Genomic DNA, 18,238 nt, shown 5'->3' on the forward strand with positions numbered 1-18,238 from the left:
CTGTTTACATTTTTAAATATAAAATTCTAGGCGTTGCAGCAACACATGACTTGAATGCTTAGAGCATTCAGGGAATAATGCTCAGATTTGCACAAATTTAGCTTGTCTACACTATCTCTCGCGCTTTATTCTTATTAAACGTAGACTGAATACTTTTTCTGTACATGGATAATCCATCGTAACCTTTTAATACCTGGTATAAAATGATGGAGCCAAATGTTGCGACACCAATGCCATCTAATTGAAAGTTGCTCACCTGCAATGGTGTCTGCATGACAGTGGCAAGGATAACTGGTAACCCACCCACAAATATGTTACGAGTGTCTATTGCCAAAGCATTAAATCCTTATAATTCGGGCTACTTGTTGTAACTCACCATTGAAATCCACCTTATTCACAACCCAAATTCGAACGCCAGTAATAGCAATCAATGTATACAAGATAATGGTAACACCACCCAACACACCTTGAGGTATAGACTTGACGATAGCACTGAATTTGGCAAAGAAGCCTAGCAGCATGGCAAACACGGCTGCAAATAGAATGACCAATGGAGAAAAGACCTGCGTTACAGACTGTATATATATGATACATAAGCTCTGCTCTATTGTTCATTAAAATCATTTGCATACCAAGACGCCGATGTTTTCGGCATATGTTGTAAATGGAACGGCACCAGTTAAACTTGCTACAAAGCAACCCATAGCATCGCCAAGATAGGCTCTTCCAACGTAACTAAGCATGGGTCTATGTGTGATGGAGCCAATTGCCTTCATGTGCCTGTTTTATATTAATAGTAGCACCATTGACCTTACTACACTCCTCGATGTACGCACCCTAAATTCTCTGCCAACAGCACAATCAAGATTGGCATAACCATACCAATCGAGCTAGAGTCAAATTTCAAACTGAAATAAACGGAGGGAGCACGAATCCAAGGATTTGAAACAATTTCTGAATAATCAATCGAAGGTCCTATTCCTTTCAAATTGCACATGGCATGTATGAAGTAGCCGGTCATGGTACCTAGTAGAAGGGCGCTGTTCAATATAAAGACTGTCAAACACATGCTTTATATGACCATGTTCAAAAGAGCTGTATTACATTCTACGCAAGGCATTTGTTGGAGCATACACTGAAATCAACATGATGGCACATGCAGTAGCGATAGCCATGTAGGTATCAAATGGCGACTTGACGGCTTTGTCATAGGACAGGAATGAAAGATGTAGTCCTATGCTTGTGATGATGGATCCTGTAACAACTGGTGCCATATTTAGTTGCGACACTGAATGATTAATAAGGACTATATTATGCTACTTACTAGGTGGCATGAAAAACTCCAGCCATTTGTACCCAAATACCATGACGACAAGAGCTATAGCAGCATAAGTAAGGCTCAGTACAAAAATGGCGCCTTGCACTGTAGCCGTATTTGTATTCATCTCTAAATTGGATGTACTCGCATAGTTTGATATCGTTAGTATGATACTTACAAATGAGCCTGAACATCCTAGATACGATGGCACTCTTCCGCCTGTTACAATGAAAAAGATCATGGTTGATACACCAGAAAAGAAGAGGGATGCTGTTGTGTAAGATGAGTCAGACATAGATCTAACTCTTGGTACAGGTAACTTACTGTTGGAATCATAACCCAAGATAAGGGCTATACTATGGACGTTGGATTTTAGCATTCTTCATACAGATAGCATTTGATCCTTACGCAAGACGATAACACCACTGAACATAGCTAATACATGCTGGATCCCATACGCTATGCAATAAAGCCAGCTTGGCCGTTCTTCTATTTGCACAGCGCCAATGGGCTGATATGTGTAATGAGGGAAATAGTATTGTAATGTATATTTCCAACCATGGTGATGATGTTGATCTGTGCCAGAAGGCGATCCCAACTCTTGATTTGACGGTTCTTTATCATGGAGTATACGGATCGACGAGTCCTGAGGTTGGCTTGATGTCGACAGGTTCATTGAATCAAGGATAAAAGAGAGAGAAAAGGGAAAAAAAAAGAGCCTGTATGTATGAACATGCATTTACACTTGCTGAAGTACTCCTGAAAATATGATTCAAGCCATTAAAAAAAAAACAGAGAAATTTTTATTCATATCAAATACGCGTATATACATGTGTGTGTGCTTTCAATAGATGTTATTAATCTAAAAGTCTTCATTTGCCTCTCTGATTTCATTCATGAGCGCATTATCAGGATTAAGGCTTTCAAATAAGCTATAGTCAAATTCACCGTTGGCCATCAAGCGAGTAGCCATGCGATCAATGGCAATTACCGCCAGGACGGTCTGGATATAAGCATCAATCAAATCATCAATGCCTAGACCAAGCTGGTTAAAGTCCTTTCTGTCCATCAAGATCAGTCTTGAAGTATCTGTTGTCCATCCACCGTCAGGCAATTTAACAGACAGGTTTGTGCCCAGCATGTCCCAGGTGTTGGCATCAGGCTGCAAGTCGCCAGTCAGAGGTAGTCTTGCCTTGCGTCCGTATATACAGATGGGCCTAAATCCATGCTCGCTGCCAGTCACCATCATACGGAGATCACTTACGTATGTATTACTCTTCTTATTTGGAATTGTGCCGACATGATAGAATTTTCCAGCCGTTGTGACACTTGACCAGGAGGCGTTACCCACAAGTGATTGAACAATAAACTTGTCGTAATGATGGTCTTGGCCCATGAAATCATCTAGTTCCGTCTGATTCGTGATTGTATACACCCCTTGTCCTGCATTGCTGTAAGGCACCTTGAGCACTGCATGTCCTCCCATTGAGCTGATCCACAGAGGTATCTCACCGCGTGTTACATTGTTGATGGTCTCTGGCGTTTTTATACTTAGGCCCGTACTAACAATGTCCTTGTTGTAAAAGTCGTAGGCTCTTGCTGCCATCATCTTGTTACGACCACCGGCGAGACAGCTGATGATTTGGTTCATGACAATCGTCTTGGTCTTGAGAGGGAATCGGTTCCAGGGCTTCTGAGTGAGATAACGGAAACAGGCGCGTATAGGATGCCACACTTGGTCCTTGTCACGTATATACAAGATACGATCCTGCCATTTGATATCTGGATCTGGATCATCCACGTGCCATTCAGCAAGCCAGACGTGCTCTTTGGCGACATCAGCCAACACCGCGGCATAACCGCTGGATTCCATCATATTCTTGTCACATACCACAGCTAATCCGCCAAGACTGGGATCTGCCTTTGAGAGTTGCTCTTGAAAAGCAGATTCAATGACCAGACGATAGCCACCTTGCTCGTTGTGTTCATCGGTTTCAGATAGCAATGGCATTGATTTTTGACCAGATGGACACGAGTTGGTTTCAATTACAATCATTTGACGATGGCCAGAAGCTGTAGTGACATTGAACAAGTCAGATCCTAGCAAATGCATGGTTCATTAGGTCAATTGGGTCATTGGGATAACGGTGTGCACTTACCAGCCCATTGAAAGTGTTTGGGACTGTACGACAAGACTTCCTTCAAGTCTTCTGCCTTGACCTGAGGGTTCAAATGTGTGTAGCGCGCGATGATTCTTTCGTTGCCCAGTGTAAAGAAGGATTGGATCAGAGGATGGATTTGTGCATTCAGTACGCGAGGATAAAAGTGCTGTTCAGGCTCGAATTCACCCTGAGAGATCCGGCGTGGTTCACCCTTATGGTGGAAGCCTTCACCAGCAGAGACTTTCTCTCCAGGCGGCGTTTTGGGCGGGGTGGTTTGGATCTTCTTATCTTCTGATGGAGCCACTATACTTACTTCATCTTTGGAGAGCAATTCAGTCGGTAAAAGGGGAGGAGAACCCAATGTAGCAGTAGACATGATGTAACAAAAAAAAAATAAAGTGTGTGTGTGTGAGAGAGAAGAGATGAAAAAAAAAAGGATTTGAATTCAATTTATATACAACTTGTCCAAATGTGAAAAAAAAAAAAAAAAAAAAAAAAAAAAAAAAAAAAAAAAAAACTCTTGATGAATCTAAATAAAGCAATTAAAATTGCAAGAGGACCAGTCATTGAATTCGATTTGCTCTCATGCAACAACAAGGTCAACGAAATGTTTGTAACACTTGTTCGCAGAATTTTTTTTTTTTTATCAAGCACTCTTGGACGCACATGTTCACACTTCTCGCGCTCCTTTGTCTCCCATCCCTCCCTCCTTGCATGCATTCATTGGCTGTTGCCATCATGCAGCCTTGCTTGAAATCGCCCACGTTATGATGGATTTGGTGGAAACCCTGCTCTTTTTGACAATTGGCTTATGTTAGTGTCTTCTGATCCCGTTGGCTATTTAAACTTTTCGCTGGAAATGGGATCGACGTTTTACACCCGAAACTTTAAAAAAAAAAAAATGCCAGAGTGCAGATAGTATATGTAACACCCCAGAGAGAATAAACTCTCTTGGCCACATCTCTCTGCCTATGACACGCTCTTTCGGTTAAATCCCTCGCTAAAATGCCCATATTCCGTTCGGTGGTCGTTTGCATTAATGGTGTCTGCTGGCCCTGAAATGTGGGAATTTTTTGATCTGGATAGATTCATTGCATATCCACCACTATCAACCAAAGAAACTCATCTTGACCAGAACTCAAAATGTACCAATACATTTGCATTAATGCAAACTTTATGAGCCTTATCTGAAGACGATGACACTCTTTTGCATTTACATCAGAAAGCTTGAATCTCTCATCCGGGTTCATGGATGGACGCCATGGTATCTTCCTAATTATGCATTTTAAGCCTATTAGATGAGGATACGCCAACACTTGATACAGATTAGCAACGTTGCTCATGCGAACCACACACATCTGTTGAATGAACAACGATTGTATCACACGGCAATAAAGCTCCCCAACAACATTTAGCGTCACAGAGAACTGTGTCTATGAGACACGTGTTTGTTCGAAACAGGGCAGATATCTCTCCTTTTTTTTTTTGCTTGCTCAAACAGTTTATTTTCATTGTTCAAGCAAGCTTCATTAATATGCAGATGCTAACAAAGGTAAATCTCGGAGTAGCGGTACCACGTATCTCTCACATCTCATCCAACATGTACACTAGTTTGAGTCGAAAAGCAACCGAGTCAAAGGCATCTCGTTCCACACCAAGAGGCCCTGGATATTGGCCTCTCTTCACAATGGCTGCATTCAACTGTGGGATTACCGAATGGGCACTTTGATCGAGAGATTTGAGGAGCATCAAGGTAGAGCATGAATTGGAACTGAGGTTAAAACAGCGTATTGAACCCATACCTTAGGACCTGTGCGTGGTGTTGCATTCCACTCTACACAGCCGCTGTTTGTGTCTGGCGGTGATGACTACAAAATCAGAGTCTGGAACTACAAGACGAGAAAATGCCTATTTACACTAAATGGCCATTTGGATTATGTTCGCACAGTATACTTTCATCATGAACACCCCTGGATCATTTCAGCTTCAGACGATCAAACCATTCGCATTTGGAACTGGCAGTCCAGAAAATGCATTGCCATCTTGACAGGCCACAATCACTATGTAATGAGCGCACAGTTTCACCCAACACAGGACTACATAGTGTCTGCTTCGATGGATCAGACAGTGCGTGTGTGGGATATCTCGGGTTTAGTCAAGAAAAATAGGGCTGGTCCTGGCACAATACCCTCCTTGAATGACCCCTTTGGTAGATCCAGTCTTCAGGCAGATGGGTTTGGGATCAGTGAAGTTACAGTAAAGTACATTTTGGAAGGACATGATCGTGGTGTCAACTGGGCAACATTTCACCCTACGTTGCCACTGATCATCTCTGGCAGCGATGATAGACAAGTTAAATTGTGGAGAATGAGCGGCAAGTTGGCATGAACTCGTGCCTTGAAGGATCCTGACTGACATGTGGCAAAATAGAAGCAAAGGCTTGGGAAGTAGATAGCTGCCGTGGTTCAACAAACAATGTATGGGGCGCCATCTTCCACCCTCGACAAGATCTCATCATTTCAGCAGGAGAGGATAAGGCCATTCGTATGTGGGATCTCACCAAAAGAACAGCTGTATCTTCATTCAAGAGAGACCACGATAGGTTTTGGGTATTGACATCTCATCCCGAGCTGAACCTCTTTGCAGCGGGCCATGACAATGGCTTGATTGTGTTCAAGTTGGAACGCGAGAGACCAGCATTTCAAATCAGTCAAAACCAACTTTTTCACATCAACAAGAAGATTCTGCAAGTGCAAGACGTTCATGATGCCTCCAAAAGCCAAGAGCTCTTGAATCTCAGTAAATTGGGGTCAAAGTACGTACCTCCTAGAACATTATCATACAACCCTGCGGAAAAAGCAGTGTTAGTGACCACAGTAAGTGTGTCATGGTAGACAGACGACTCGCAATGCTGACATGTTACTTAGTCTGAAGACGGAGGCTTGTATGAATTGTACAAACTACCCAAAAATGCATCTGCTGGAGCCCTTGGAGAGCCTTACGACGAATCAAAGCGAGGAGCAGGCTATAATGCCTTATTTATTGCTCGCAACCGATTTGCCGTCTTTGACAAAGTGCACCAACAGATTGAGATTCGAGATTTATCCAATGCAGTGACTAAATCATTCAAAGTACCAGTGGCAGGCGTAACAGATATATTCCATGCTGGCACTGGATCGTTGGTTTTGACTACTGCAAACAAGGTCATTCTATTTGATATTCAACAACGACGTATCTTTGCAGAATTACCGGTTCCTACTATCAAATATGTCATCTGGTCCAATGACTATTCCATGGCAGCGCTGTTGAGCAAACATACCATCACGCTTATCGATAAAGACCTGAAACTGCTTTGTCAAATCCACGAAACGATTCGTATCAAAAGTGGTGTTTGGGATGAATCAGGTGTGTTTCTGTATTGCACTTTGAATCACATCAAGTATGCTTTGCCTCAGGGGTAAGATATTAGGCTCTTTAGGACATGTGCATCACATACTCTGATACGCTTTACTCAGTGATCATGGTATTATCCACACCTTGGACCAACCCGTCTACATGGCCTCTGTCAAGGGGAAATCGCTCTTGGTGCTTGATCTCGAAGGCAAAGCTGTCAAATTGGCCATTGATCCAACTGAGTACAAGTTTAAATTAGCACTCACGCATCGCAAATACGAAGAAGTGCTATACATCATTCGCCATTCCAATCTGGTAGGCCAGGCCATCATCGGTTATCTGCTACAAAAGGGATATCCTGAAATCGCACTGCATTTTGTCCGTGATGACCGCACTCGGTTTGAATTAGCCCTCGAATGCGGTAATTTGGACGCTGCCATGGAAACTGCACAAAAGCTAAACACCAGAGAGAACTGGGAAAAGCTGGGATCAGAAGCACTGAAGCATGGAAATTTCAAAATGGTGGAATTAGCATATCAACGTACCAAAAACTATGATCGTCTTTCGTTCCTTTATCTTGCCAGCGGTAATGAAACCAACCTGCGTCAAATGATGAAGATTGCAGAGCTGCGCGCCGATCCAACGTCTCGATTCCAGAACGCCATGTATTTAGGTGACATGACGGAACGCATCCAAGTTTTGCAAGATGTTGGACAAATACCATTGGCTTACATGACAGCAAGGTCTCATGGTCTCTATGAACTAGCACAATCTATTTTAGCAAGAGCAGGAAAGACGGAAGAGGATATTGAATTGCCCAATCACCATGCCAATAGTGCTACACCTCACCTCCTGCAATCGGTTACACCTCTGCAAGATCATAATTGGCCATTATTAACTGTATCAAAAAGTTTTTTTGAGGGCATATTTGCCGCAAACAACAACAATAGTCAAAAGCATACAGCCACGCCCATGCCAGCATTCAATTATGACCAAGGCATCGACGGCATTGAGAAGGCAGAGGGTGATTGGGGAGATGATGATCTCTTGGGCATCCCATCCAACAAGAAGCATCAAGAGTTGCTGCAAGACGACCACGATACCTACAGGGAAGATCAAGACGATGATGAGGGAGGCTGGGATGATGATGATGATGATGATATTCACGCTGAAATCACTGCTGAAATCAGCAACGTTGCAGCCAAAGAGACGGCCGAATTTGTTGTTCCAGCTGCAGGCTTCAATGAGGCCTTCATGTGGATACAAGCATCTCCTTTGGCTACAGACTGCATCTCTGCTGGATCTTTCGAAACAGCCATGCAGGTTTGTGTATTCGTATGAAACTTGCCAACCATTGCTAACCGATTATGTGATGGTAGATTCTGAATAGTCAAGTGGGCGTCGTCCAGTTTGCGCCACTCAAATCATACTTTTTTACCGTGTACCAAGCGTCTCGTGCTCTTGTGCCTGCCATTGCTTCCAATCCATCCTTGTACGTCTATTTGCGCCGTTATGGAGCAAGTGCTCGAAATAGTCGTCCAGCTGCTGCCTACAACTTTCAGAACCTATTAACTGTACAACTTCAACTTGCGTACAAATACTTTACCAGCGGAAGATTGCCAGCTAGTGCCACTCAATTCAAGGCTTTGCTGCATTCTGTCTTGTTTACTGTTGTTGATTCTCAATCAGAGGTAGATGAAGCCAACCAACTCGTGCAAATATGCCGCGAGTATGCGATGGGTCTGGCGATCGAGCAACAACGTCGATCAATTGCAGCTAACGATCCGAACAATACAAAGCGAGCGCTGGAATTAGCTGCTTACTTTACACATTGTCAAATGCAACCACCCCATTTGCAATTAGCTTTACGTCAAGCTGCTAGACAGGCATTCAAGCTCAAGAATTTCAGTACGGCAAGTCATTTTTGCACAAGATTATTGGAGCTAGCTCCATCCAAAAAGATTGCTGATGAGGTGAGTGAGCACGTATATTCAATCAGGATGTTTATAGTAATTGACATGATGGATACAGGCACGACAAATCTTGGCTGTTTGCGAGAGAAATTTGGGGGACGAAGTGCAGCTTGATTATGATCAATACAACCCTTTCGTTGTATGTGGTATAACCTATACCCCTATTTTCAAAGGGTCACCCAAGATAGCATGCCCTTTTTGTCAGGCCTCTTATAAACTTGAATTCAAAGACAAGATATGTACTGTTTGTGAAGTCTCTCAGATTGGATTTGCTGGATCTGGCCTTCGCGTGATGATTTAACACTATTATGAGTAGTGTTGTTTACTTTGATGAATAATAAACTGTTGTATCTCATTAAATTGAAGCACATAATCTTGTGTACATGTACACTAGAGCTCATGCTCAAAGTGTCAAATGCAATTTTTGAGCATGTAAGGTCACAATTTTGCAATACTCAGTAATGTTTGCCTATGGAAGAGCAATTTGCAATGACTACACCTAACAAAGATAAACTTGCAAAGCAATAGTAAAGGGAGATGGTTAGGCTAGCCTTCTGTACTTTGCAAGTCGCAACACCCTTCTTGCCAGCTTCAAATGCTTTGCCATAAAGAAAGGCATCACTGAATTTACCAGCAAGCTGCAGCCGCCGTCAGAACCCATTAAACCTCCGTTTGCCATTCTGTCTTGATTCGTTCATTTTCACAAGTTTTGGATTCGATTCGACCTATTTTGATAGATTCGACTATGTAGACTGTGCGAATCACCCCATACTCTCTTATGCTTTTTAGGAGCACTTTTCATGGCGCATCTAACCGTGCTAATTTCAAGAGGTGTTTTGAACAAGCTTACTGAGCAACCTTTGAAAATATGAAATGCGGTTTTTGGCCAAAATGACTAGATTTTGTATACAAAAGTCTTGCAAAGGTGCTTTCAGGGGTTGCTGTGAATCGAGAGGAACATTCTGATATAATATATGCCATAGTAAAAGTCTTTGTTTTCATGGTGAAAAACACGATCGTTTGATTTTTGGTGAAAATGATGAGGTATCCCCTCATGGTTTTTTGGTCGATTTTTGACAATCTCAAAAAAGTTGAGCAAAGGCCTCAGTAAGTAAGTGCCAAGCCAAAGTAATTATTTGGTGCTATCCTGGCAGTTTAAAACGGCTTGTAGAGCGAGAAATCGCGGCCCAAAGGTAAGCAGGCTTTGCTGTGTTTTGCATACTTTTGAGCAGTGAGAGGCAATGTTAGCATGATGTCTGCCCGTACATCTACTGCCCCATTAATTAGACGTGGAGTATCTTGGTAAAGTCATATTTACAGTTACAGATCGTGTATAAAAATCATTTGTTGTAATGAAATGTTATAACTTGAATTATTTTAATAGAATCAGAGTATACTATGACGTATTTCCCCTGTCTAGTCAATGCTACAGAGGGTTGTGTATGCCGCCTCACAAATAGCACTCTTGATTTACAATTTGTTTTTATCGACGGACTACATTTCAGATGTCGATACATGGTATTCTCTCACGGAGGTCCAGTCATCATCATTGCACAACATGAATTTCTTATCAGATCCTCAAGCCGCTGCAATGTAGCGTCGAGATTACCCACTGAATGTTTTGCTCTGCCTTTTGCGCCGTCGTACCAGGTACATCTGCTTCAAATCAATACATTTCATGGATGCAGCTGCTCATTTATGATCAAAAGCAATGCATTTTTGTTTCATAAACATGGCGAATGTTAACCAATATAGTATTACAAATATTCAATTTTATTGGCCAATTTTTTTAGGGGGATGGTTGGAAGACGAGATATTGCATTGCCGGAGAGGTAGGGAATTAAGTTTTCATTAAACATTGACATTGAGCAACCATTAGTCAAGTTATACCCGGAAAGAAAGGAACATAGGTAATAGATTATCAGTTATACCTAGTAAATAACTCAATTTTGTTATCAGATGGATTGTCGCACGAGACATCTTACTAAAGAAGAAGGGATGCATTTATATTTGTATTTATAGAGAGAATAAACGAATGTGATATAAAAACATCTCCATCTGATAACACTGTTCAACATGATGCGGATTGCCCACGATTAGATGGCATGCAACCTTGTTTGACTTGATCATCTCTATGATGTTGTTATATCAGATTTGTATAATCAAATCTATTGGACAGGACTCAATAGACAAGGGGGGGGAAGGAGAGGGCTGTTTTGATGAAAAATTTTTTTTTTTCTGTTGTACAACAACGCGGGGGTGTACGGACGATGGGAGATGGGCCATGAAATATTCTTATCAGATAGACTTTGATTGGTTTGTAACATGTATTTATTTACTTTTTAATAGGAGGCTACTTTTTGTAATCAGATTTTTTGTTGATTGCTTCTATAAAATAGCCTTCGCTTATTCCGCCTTGCTTTCTCTTTTTCTCTATTTTCTGATTAACAGCCTCTTCTTTCTCAATAACTCCCCTCTCCTTCTTATAATAACCATCATGTCAGACGATTACGATTACGAATCTCTTGGAAGCAACGCTACACTTTCTCAAGATGCTATGGCTGGTGCTCTCGCTGGTATTGCTGAGCACTGTGCCATGTATCCTGTAGACAGTATCAAGGTACACTCCATAGCCAGCTATATATTAACTAGTCTTACTAATACATTTGCCCCTCTAGACTCGCATGCAAGTCATTCAATCAGTTGCTACTACACCAAATGCTGCCGCAACCGCTGCTGCTAGATCTCAAGTGTTTGGCTCACCTCACCACAGTAAACATCATCGCCATGTGCATTCTTCTGCCATTTTAGAATCAACTTCAGAACCTTCAGTCAAAAACATCAAATCAGCTTCACGCAACCTTTGGCGTGGTGTTAACTCTGTTGTGTTGGGCGCCGGCCCTGCACATGCAGTTCATTTTGCTACTTACGAAGCCTGTAAAGAAGCCTTTGGTGGCAATGCTGGTGGACATCATCCTTTGACCAATGCTGCTGCTGGTGCCTGTGCTACTCTAGCCCACGATACCCTTATGAATCCTTTCGATGTGATCAAGCAACGTATGCAACTTGGTGATAGCGCCTATCGCTCTGTCAGGGAATGTGCTCGCAATGTGTATGCCAAGGAAGGTCTCGTTGCCTTCTATATCTCTCTTCCTACCACTCTAACCATGTCTGTGCCATTCCAATCTATTCAATTTGCTACCTATGAATTTTTCCGTAAAGTTATCAACCCTACTGGTGAATACGACCCTAAAACCCATGCTATTGCCGGTGGTTTAGCTGGTGCCATTGCATCTTCTGTCACTACACCACTAGATGTTGTCAAGACCTTGCTGCAAACCCGTGGTACCAATACCGATCCCCGTATTCGAAATGCATCAGGATTGATGGAAGCTGTAAATATTATCAAGGAAAGATATGGAATCAGAGGTTTCTTTAGAGGATTCAAGCCTAGAGTGCTCACCAACATGCCAAGTGCAGCCATTAGCTGGAGTGTGTATGAATATTTCAAATGGTTCATCAGTAGCTCAAATGATGTTGCTATTCAAGACAAGAATATTCTCAGTTTGTAAATAACTCGACACCCCATCTATACTATATTAACACCCTTACACTCAAGATACATTCTCCTCATATTAATACAAAATGTAACATAATATTATTCCCCCCCTTTGCTACTCTTTTGGATTCAATCATCCAGAAAAAAAAAATCAAAAAACCCCTACTCTTTTCGCACACACACTCTCCAAAACCCACAAATTTGCACTAGTTTTTGCTATTCCTGGTTCCGTTTAACTGTACATAATAAATCATACACCAAATCAAGGATATTAATAATAACACAACTATTTTATCAAAATAGAATCTTGAGATGAAATCTAATCAGATCGTTTCCAATGCTTACAGCTTGATAATGAATCATCTGGTCATTGATTGGGTAGATTGTAAGCTCAAGAGAGATTTGGAAATTATACGTAATCCTACACAATGCTACACAAAAGACACTGGTCTTATCTTTCATGTGTAACATCTTGTCACCATACCAGCCAATAATGATCATTACATAGATCAAATGAATCTGACTACAGGGGCAAACAAGTGCTATGTGTTTGTTTGTACAACGAACCATCTTACACATGGAATGAATTTAAATCTTATTTAACAAGAAGAAGCGGAAACGCGCTCTTGCGGGGAGTTGTGGAGTATACAGCGAGTTTTGCTGACAGGAAATAATATTTTTGATACGGGTAAATTGATTTATATTTTGGGAGCGACGAGCAAGATGTGCCTGTTGCCCCCCCCCCCCAACGCACTCGCTCCGACACAAAAGGGACTACACCAAGAGGCCCAACAACGAGGGTTACACTATCTAATTTGTTCTTGGATCTTAAATATAAATGATGATTGATAAGCCATATATATACATGCTGCCGGCATCATGGCAAGGATAAATACCATTCCTTTTACATGAGTCACAATGGTAATAATAAACCTTTCAAACAACACAAACATTTTCAACAAACATTACAGCTGTTTGATTATCATTGTAACACCTTGAACATATTACACATGAGTTTCCCATTCAATAGTATCTGATAAGGCAAATGTAAATCAACTTTTATGGGGATATCATGTTTCCTATCATTATGGAAGAACAGTTTTAGATCATGTTGCACAGACACCTTTGCAGATTCGGTTCATCCTTCCTTCAAGTAAGTTACCATAGCCCCGCACCTCCTCTCGCTGTAGAGTTCCTTGTTTGTCATCTTTTAGCCCATCAATTAAGTTCTTAATCAGATGAATCCAACAGCATTCATTGGGTATTCTGTAAAGCATGAGTTATCATATCGGTCAAAGCATATATCCTTTCAATAAATACATCAAGTGTAATGTACACTCTATGACATTTCACGATGCCTAAAACCTTTCGTAAGCAATCTATAGCTGCAAATCTGACACCTCTAGGATGTTCATCTCTGTCTTGATGAGAACAATTCATATACGGATAGATATCATGCTAACATTGCCTCTCACTGCTCAAAAGTATGCAAAACACAGCAAAGCCTGCTTACCTTTGGGCCGCGATTTCTCGCTCTACAAGCCGTTTTAAACTGCCAGGATAGCACCAAATAATTACTTTGGCTTGGCACTTACTTACTGAGGCCTTTGCTCAACTTTTTTGAGATTGTCAAAAATCGACCAAAAAACCATGAGGGGATACCTCATCATTTTCACCAAAAATCAAACGATCGTGTTTTTCACCATGAAAACAAAGACTTTTACTATGGCATATATTATATCAGAATGTTCCTCTCGATTCACAGCAACCCCTGAAAGCACCTTTGCAAGACTTTTGTATACAAAATCTAGTCATTTTGGCCAAAAACCGCATTTCATATTTTCAAAGGTTGCTCAGTAAGCTTGTTCAAAACACCTCTTGAAATTAGCACGGTTAGATGCGCCATGAAAAGTGCCCCTAAAAAGCATAAGGGAGTATGGGGTGATTCGCACAGTCTACATAGTCGAATCTATCAAAATAGGTCGTTTTTTTTTAAAAATTTTGTTTATTGATTGATTCGCGTACACTGAGAGTAATAGGTCAGAGTGAAGAGGCGAGTGCAATTTAGATAAAGAATTGGATAACTATAAGCTAAAATATGAAGAATAATATACTAAACTAAACTATATAAAAAAAAAACTATCTAATAATTGGCTTTGGATTACAGGAGGGAATGGCACTGATCTTCCGCAATGGTCTGACGAACACTGGTTCGAATACTGGCCAATATCGCTGTATGGCCCATAGGAACATTGTCATAGATGAACCTCATGTGGGCAAGCCACAGTTGACCAAGGGTGATGATGAGGATTCGGAAAGGCTTGATTCCAGCAATTTGGCAATACCAAACGTTGGAGAAATCAAGTTGCAGAAGAGCCTCTTTAATATCTAGAATCGAGGTGGTAGGCCACAGAAACTCGAAGATGACTCCCTGCCAAACTTTCTCTTTAGAAGGACAATGAAAGAGGAGGTGACTTGGGGAATCGTTCATAGACAAACAAACTGGACAGAGAGGAGACTCAAAGACTTTGGGCATAATAAAATGCAAAAATCGGCGGTGAGGAATTCGACCCAGAATGAGACGGTATATCACATTACGTTGGACAGTGGTAAGAGACAGGGACCAAAAAAATTTCCAGCTGGACGCAGAGATTTTGCGCAATGCCAAAGGAGAGACCACAGACGAAAGGACAGCCCGACGAAATGCCTTAGCCGAGGCCTCAAAATAGGTCGAATCGAATCCAAAACTTGTGAAAATGAACGAATCAAGACAGAATGGCAAACGGAGGTTTAATGGGTTCTGACGGCGGCTGCAGCTTGCTGGTAAATTCAGTGATGCCTTTCTTTATGGCAAAGCATTTGAAGCTGGCAAGAAGGGTGTTGCGACTTGCAAAGTACAGAAGGCTAGCCTAACCGTCTTTTTTTACTATTGCTTTGCAAGTTTATCTTTTTTAGGTGTAGTCGTTGTAGATTACTCACCCAAATGCCAGATGCAAAATTAGCATCCTAGTTGTTAAGATTCAATGATAGGATGATTCACAGGCCTTAGTTTATTGATGATTGAATCAATAGTACTATATAAGAAATGATATGCGGCAAAGTAATTTAAAAAAGGATTTGTATATATGTATTGATATTCTATTGATTGATAAGCCCACGAGGACCATATGGACAAATGCCCTGAAGAGGAGCATCCATGAATTTAGGGAAGCCAGGAACCGTGGCACTATGGTGTAACCCAATTCTCAAGTAAGGCTCGACAAAGAGAGGCGCTGTGTACAATACCCAGAACCAAGTCAAAGTACGAGCCAGCCAAGTAGGCAACCTTGGGCTCATGACAGATACAAGGGTAGCCAGTGCTTGCAGCATAAAGAACAGTGTTTGATAGCCAAACACTCCAGGCTGATTATAATTGCTAGGACCCAATGAAGCGAGGATAATATAGTCGTGCATCAACCCCGAACAAGCAAAGACGGCAATGGTGCCAGCAATTCGGCCAATGTGTTTATACTTTTGACCAAATAAACGACGAATTGGATTATATGCTACCTGATGAAAACCAGGTCTAAAAATTTGATGCCAACGATGCGACCAGAGATCGTAAACAGATCGAGTCAACCAAGGTTTGTCAAATAATGGAGGCTGTGCCACAAAATGAGCCAATTCAGAATGCAGTTTGACCAAAGTCTTGTAATTCATATTAGGAATCCAAGCAATGATATTCAGTTGAACAGCATGTGCAATGAGATGCACAAGAGGAACAATGGCAATATGAAGTGTGAGTGTAACGCCCACCCAGATGTAATAAAATGTGGAAGCAAATGGAATAGGCGCAGCAAACAGCCGTCTAATGTAAGGTATAGCTGTTAAAATTTCAGGAGGCTCTCGGCAGGCACGGATAAAGCCGTCCATGGTAGAGAACACGGGAATGTAGAGCAGAGTATAAACGATGGCCCTCAGCAGAAACTTGAAGGCATCCATGCGAATGTCTGACAGCATTAACTGTTTTTGTTGCGTGGCGTTATCGTTCTTTTTATGATCGTGAGTGTTAGTTGCAGTGGTTGAAGGTGCTTCATTCCAGTGAGTCAAGATGTTATAGAAAGGTTGTATCTTGCCACCTTCCGGAGTCTGTTGCCGATCACGAACGTAAAAGAACATGCCCGATGTCATGACGATGGCCATAATAGCACATATAACACGATCAAGCACAGTACCTCTACCATCATACATCACAGGCACAACCACTTCGACAAAACCGATAAGCACAAGCACCCAGTCTGGAGGTCCATTGTTTGCCCGTTTAATCGTCTGTTTCCTCGTAACAAGGTAAAAGATGATGGAAGGTACTGCACAGCCTGAATACAATGCTAGCTTTTGAACCAGTGCTTCCAGCATGTGTTGGTAATTTTGCTGTTGTTGATGCGATGGGAGTAGATGCAAATATAAAAAGAAAAAGAAAAAAAAGAGTGAAAGAGATGAAATTACTTTCAAGACAAGATGCAATCTATACTGTAATCTTGTGTATCTCGAACGGTAGAAAAGTTGAGGGTCCGAGTGCTTCATTTTTCGGATGGAGCATCTACCAGACATTTGTTCCTTTTCCGTGTTTTCTCAGGGCACACCTAATCATGCTAATGACATACATATACCAATGGAATATAACGAGAAATACAGATGATTAGGTTTAGTGAAAAGGCCAGTCATTTATTTAATGAAACGTTAGGATAGAGCGTACGGGATGTCACATCAAAACTCAAGACGCAGCTAGATTTGGTATGTACAGCAATGAATAATGTCATTTTTACACTGATGTAGTCAAATGATTTGTTTATAGCAATCATTACAAACCTTCATATCTTGACATATAGATCTTTCTGAGCCACCGGAATGACGCCAAACAATCGTACTTGAGTAGTAGTAACTTCCTGACACCTCTGCGCAACTTTTTGGGCCAAGAAAACACGGCCAAAAATCGGCTAAAAAGCATGAGGGGTACCTCATGGTTTTCATCAAAAATTAAACGATCGTGTTTTTCACCTTGAAAATGAAGGTTTTTACTATAATATATATCAAATCAAAATGTTTCTCTCGATTCAAAGCAGCCTCTGAAACCACTTTTATGAGGTTTTCATATGCAAAATATGGCTATTTTCGCTAAAGACCTCATTTCAAACTTTATTAAATTGCTCAATAATTTCAGTCAAAACACTTGTTTCAGTTAACACCATTGGGAGCATCTTGAAAAGTACTTCAAGAATGTATTAGGAAGCGTAGGGTGATCGTTACAGTTTATATAGTCGGATATTTCAGAATAGATTAAAGAAGTCGAAAAAAAAACGAAATCTGTCCAATCTTGAACAGAAAAAGATAAACTGAGCTTGAATCAATTTTTGGCGGGAGGCATTGCTGCTGGCTGACCTAAATGCCTTTCTGTTGAAAACAATGATGATTGCGATTTTGATTAAACGAGAATCATGAATTTGAAAGAACAATTGCTTAACTCAAATACTTTTTTGGGGAGATTTGACTCATGAAGGTGTATTTTGCAATGACAATATCTTAAAAAAGTCGCTGTAGATCTTACACAAGACCTGTTTTTACTTATGGCCAGCTTTATGTCGCCATCTTATTAAGAGCATCAGCAGCAGTGAATGATATGACAATTGTGATGTACAAATGCTGCATAAAACTTGAATTTTCTTTCATATCGTCTCAATAATGGGCTTTGTTTGATATAAGTGTAAGCAAAAAGGATGCTGAGGGAAATACCTCCTCTCTTCCTCCTGGTGGCTCTAATATAATCTTTCTTTTACTTGTAATAAATTGTTTAAAA

General features: G+C 41.1%; 5 protein-coding genes across 5 annotated transcripts; 2 read left to right on the top strand and 3 right to left on the bottom strand.

Moving 5' to 3' along the window:
* Positions 1-106: 106 nt before the first annotated feature.
* On the bottom strand, positions 107-1,994 carry MCX1_1 (ATP-binding protein; the record flags this gene model as incomplete). Its single annotated transcript, XM_064828653.1, has 8 exons — positions 107-324; positions 377-575; positions 633-780; positions 837-1,040; positions 1,105-1,255; positions 1,325-1,588; positions 1,643-1,669; positions 1,727-1,994. 8 exons carry the CDS (start codon positions 1,992-1,994, stop codon positions 107-109), a joined length of 1,479 nt encoding a protein of 492 aa, XP_064685855.1.
* Positions 1,995-2,180: 186 nt separating this feature from the next.
* Positions 2,181-3,856, bottom strand: ATC70_009422 (uncharacterized protein; the record flags this gene model as incomplete). Its single annotated transcript, XM_064828654.1, has 2 exons — positions 2,181-3,418; positions 3,478-3,856. The coding sequence occupies 2 exons, from the start codon at positions 3,854-3,856 to the stop codon at positions 2,181-2,183; spliced, it is 1,617 nt and encodes a 538-aa protein (XP_064685856.1).
* Positions 3,857-5,014: 1,158 nt separating this feature from the next.
* Positions 5,015-9,147, top strand: KIN28 (TFIIH complex serine/threonine-protein kinase subunit kin28; the record flags this gene model as incomplete). The annotated part of the gene is made up of 8 exons (XM_064828655.1): positions 5,015-5,032; positions 5,092-5,233; positions 5,288-5,858; positions 5,936-6,356; positions 6,408-6,937; positions 6,996-8,196; positions 8,253-8,846; positions 8,905-9,147. 8 exons carry the CDS (start codon positions 5,015-5,017, stop codon positions 9,145-9,147), a joined length of 3,720 nt encoding a protein of 1,239 aa, XP_064685857.1.
* A 2,196-nt stretch (positions 9,148-11,343) lies between these two features.
* ATC70_009424 (Stc1 domain-containing protein) lies at positions 11,344-12,418 on the top strand (the record flags this gene model as incomplete). The annotated part of the gene is made up of 2 exons (XM_064828656.1): positions 11,344-11,466; positions 11,525-12,418. The coding sequence occupies 2 exons, from the start codon at positions 11,344-11,346 to the stop codon at positions 12,416-12,418; spliced, it is 1,017 nt and encodes a 338-aa protein (XP_064685858.1).
* Positions 12,419-15,543: 3,125 nt separating this feature from the next.
* Positions 15,544-16,800, bottom strand: ATC70_009425 (uncharacterized protein; the record flags this gene model as incomplete). Its single annotated transcript, XM_064828657.1, has 1 exon — positions 15,544-16,800. One exon carries the CDS (start codon positions 16,798-16,800, stop codon positions 15,544-15,546), a length of 1,257 nt encoding a protein of 418 aa, XP_064685859.1.
* Positions 16,801-18,238: the final 1,438 nt, after the last annotated feature.

The sequence above is a fragment of the Mucor velutinosus genome (genome assembly GCF_035048745.1).
Source record: "Mucor velutinosus strain NIH1002 chromosome Unknown tig00001563, whole genome shotgun sequence".
NCBI lineage: Eukaryota > Fungi > Mucoromycota > Mucoromycetes > Mucorales > Mucoraceae > Mucor > Mucor velutinosus.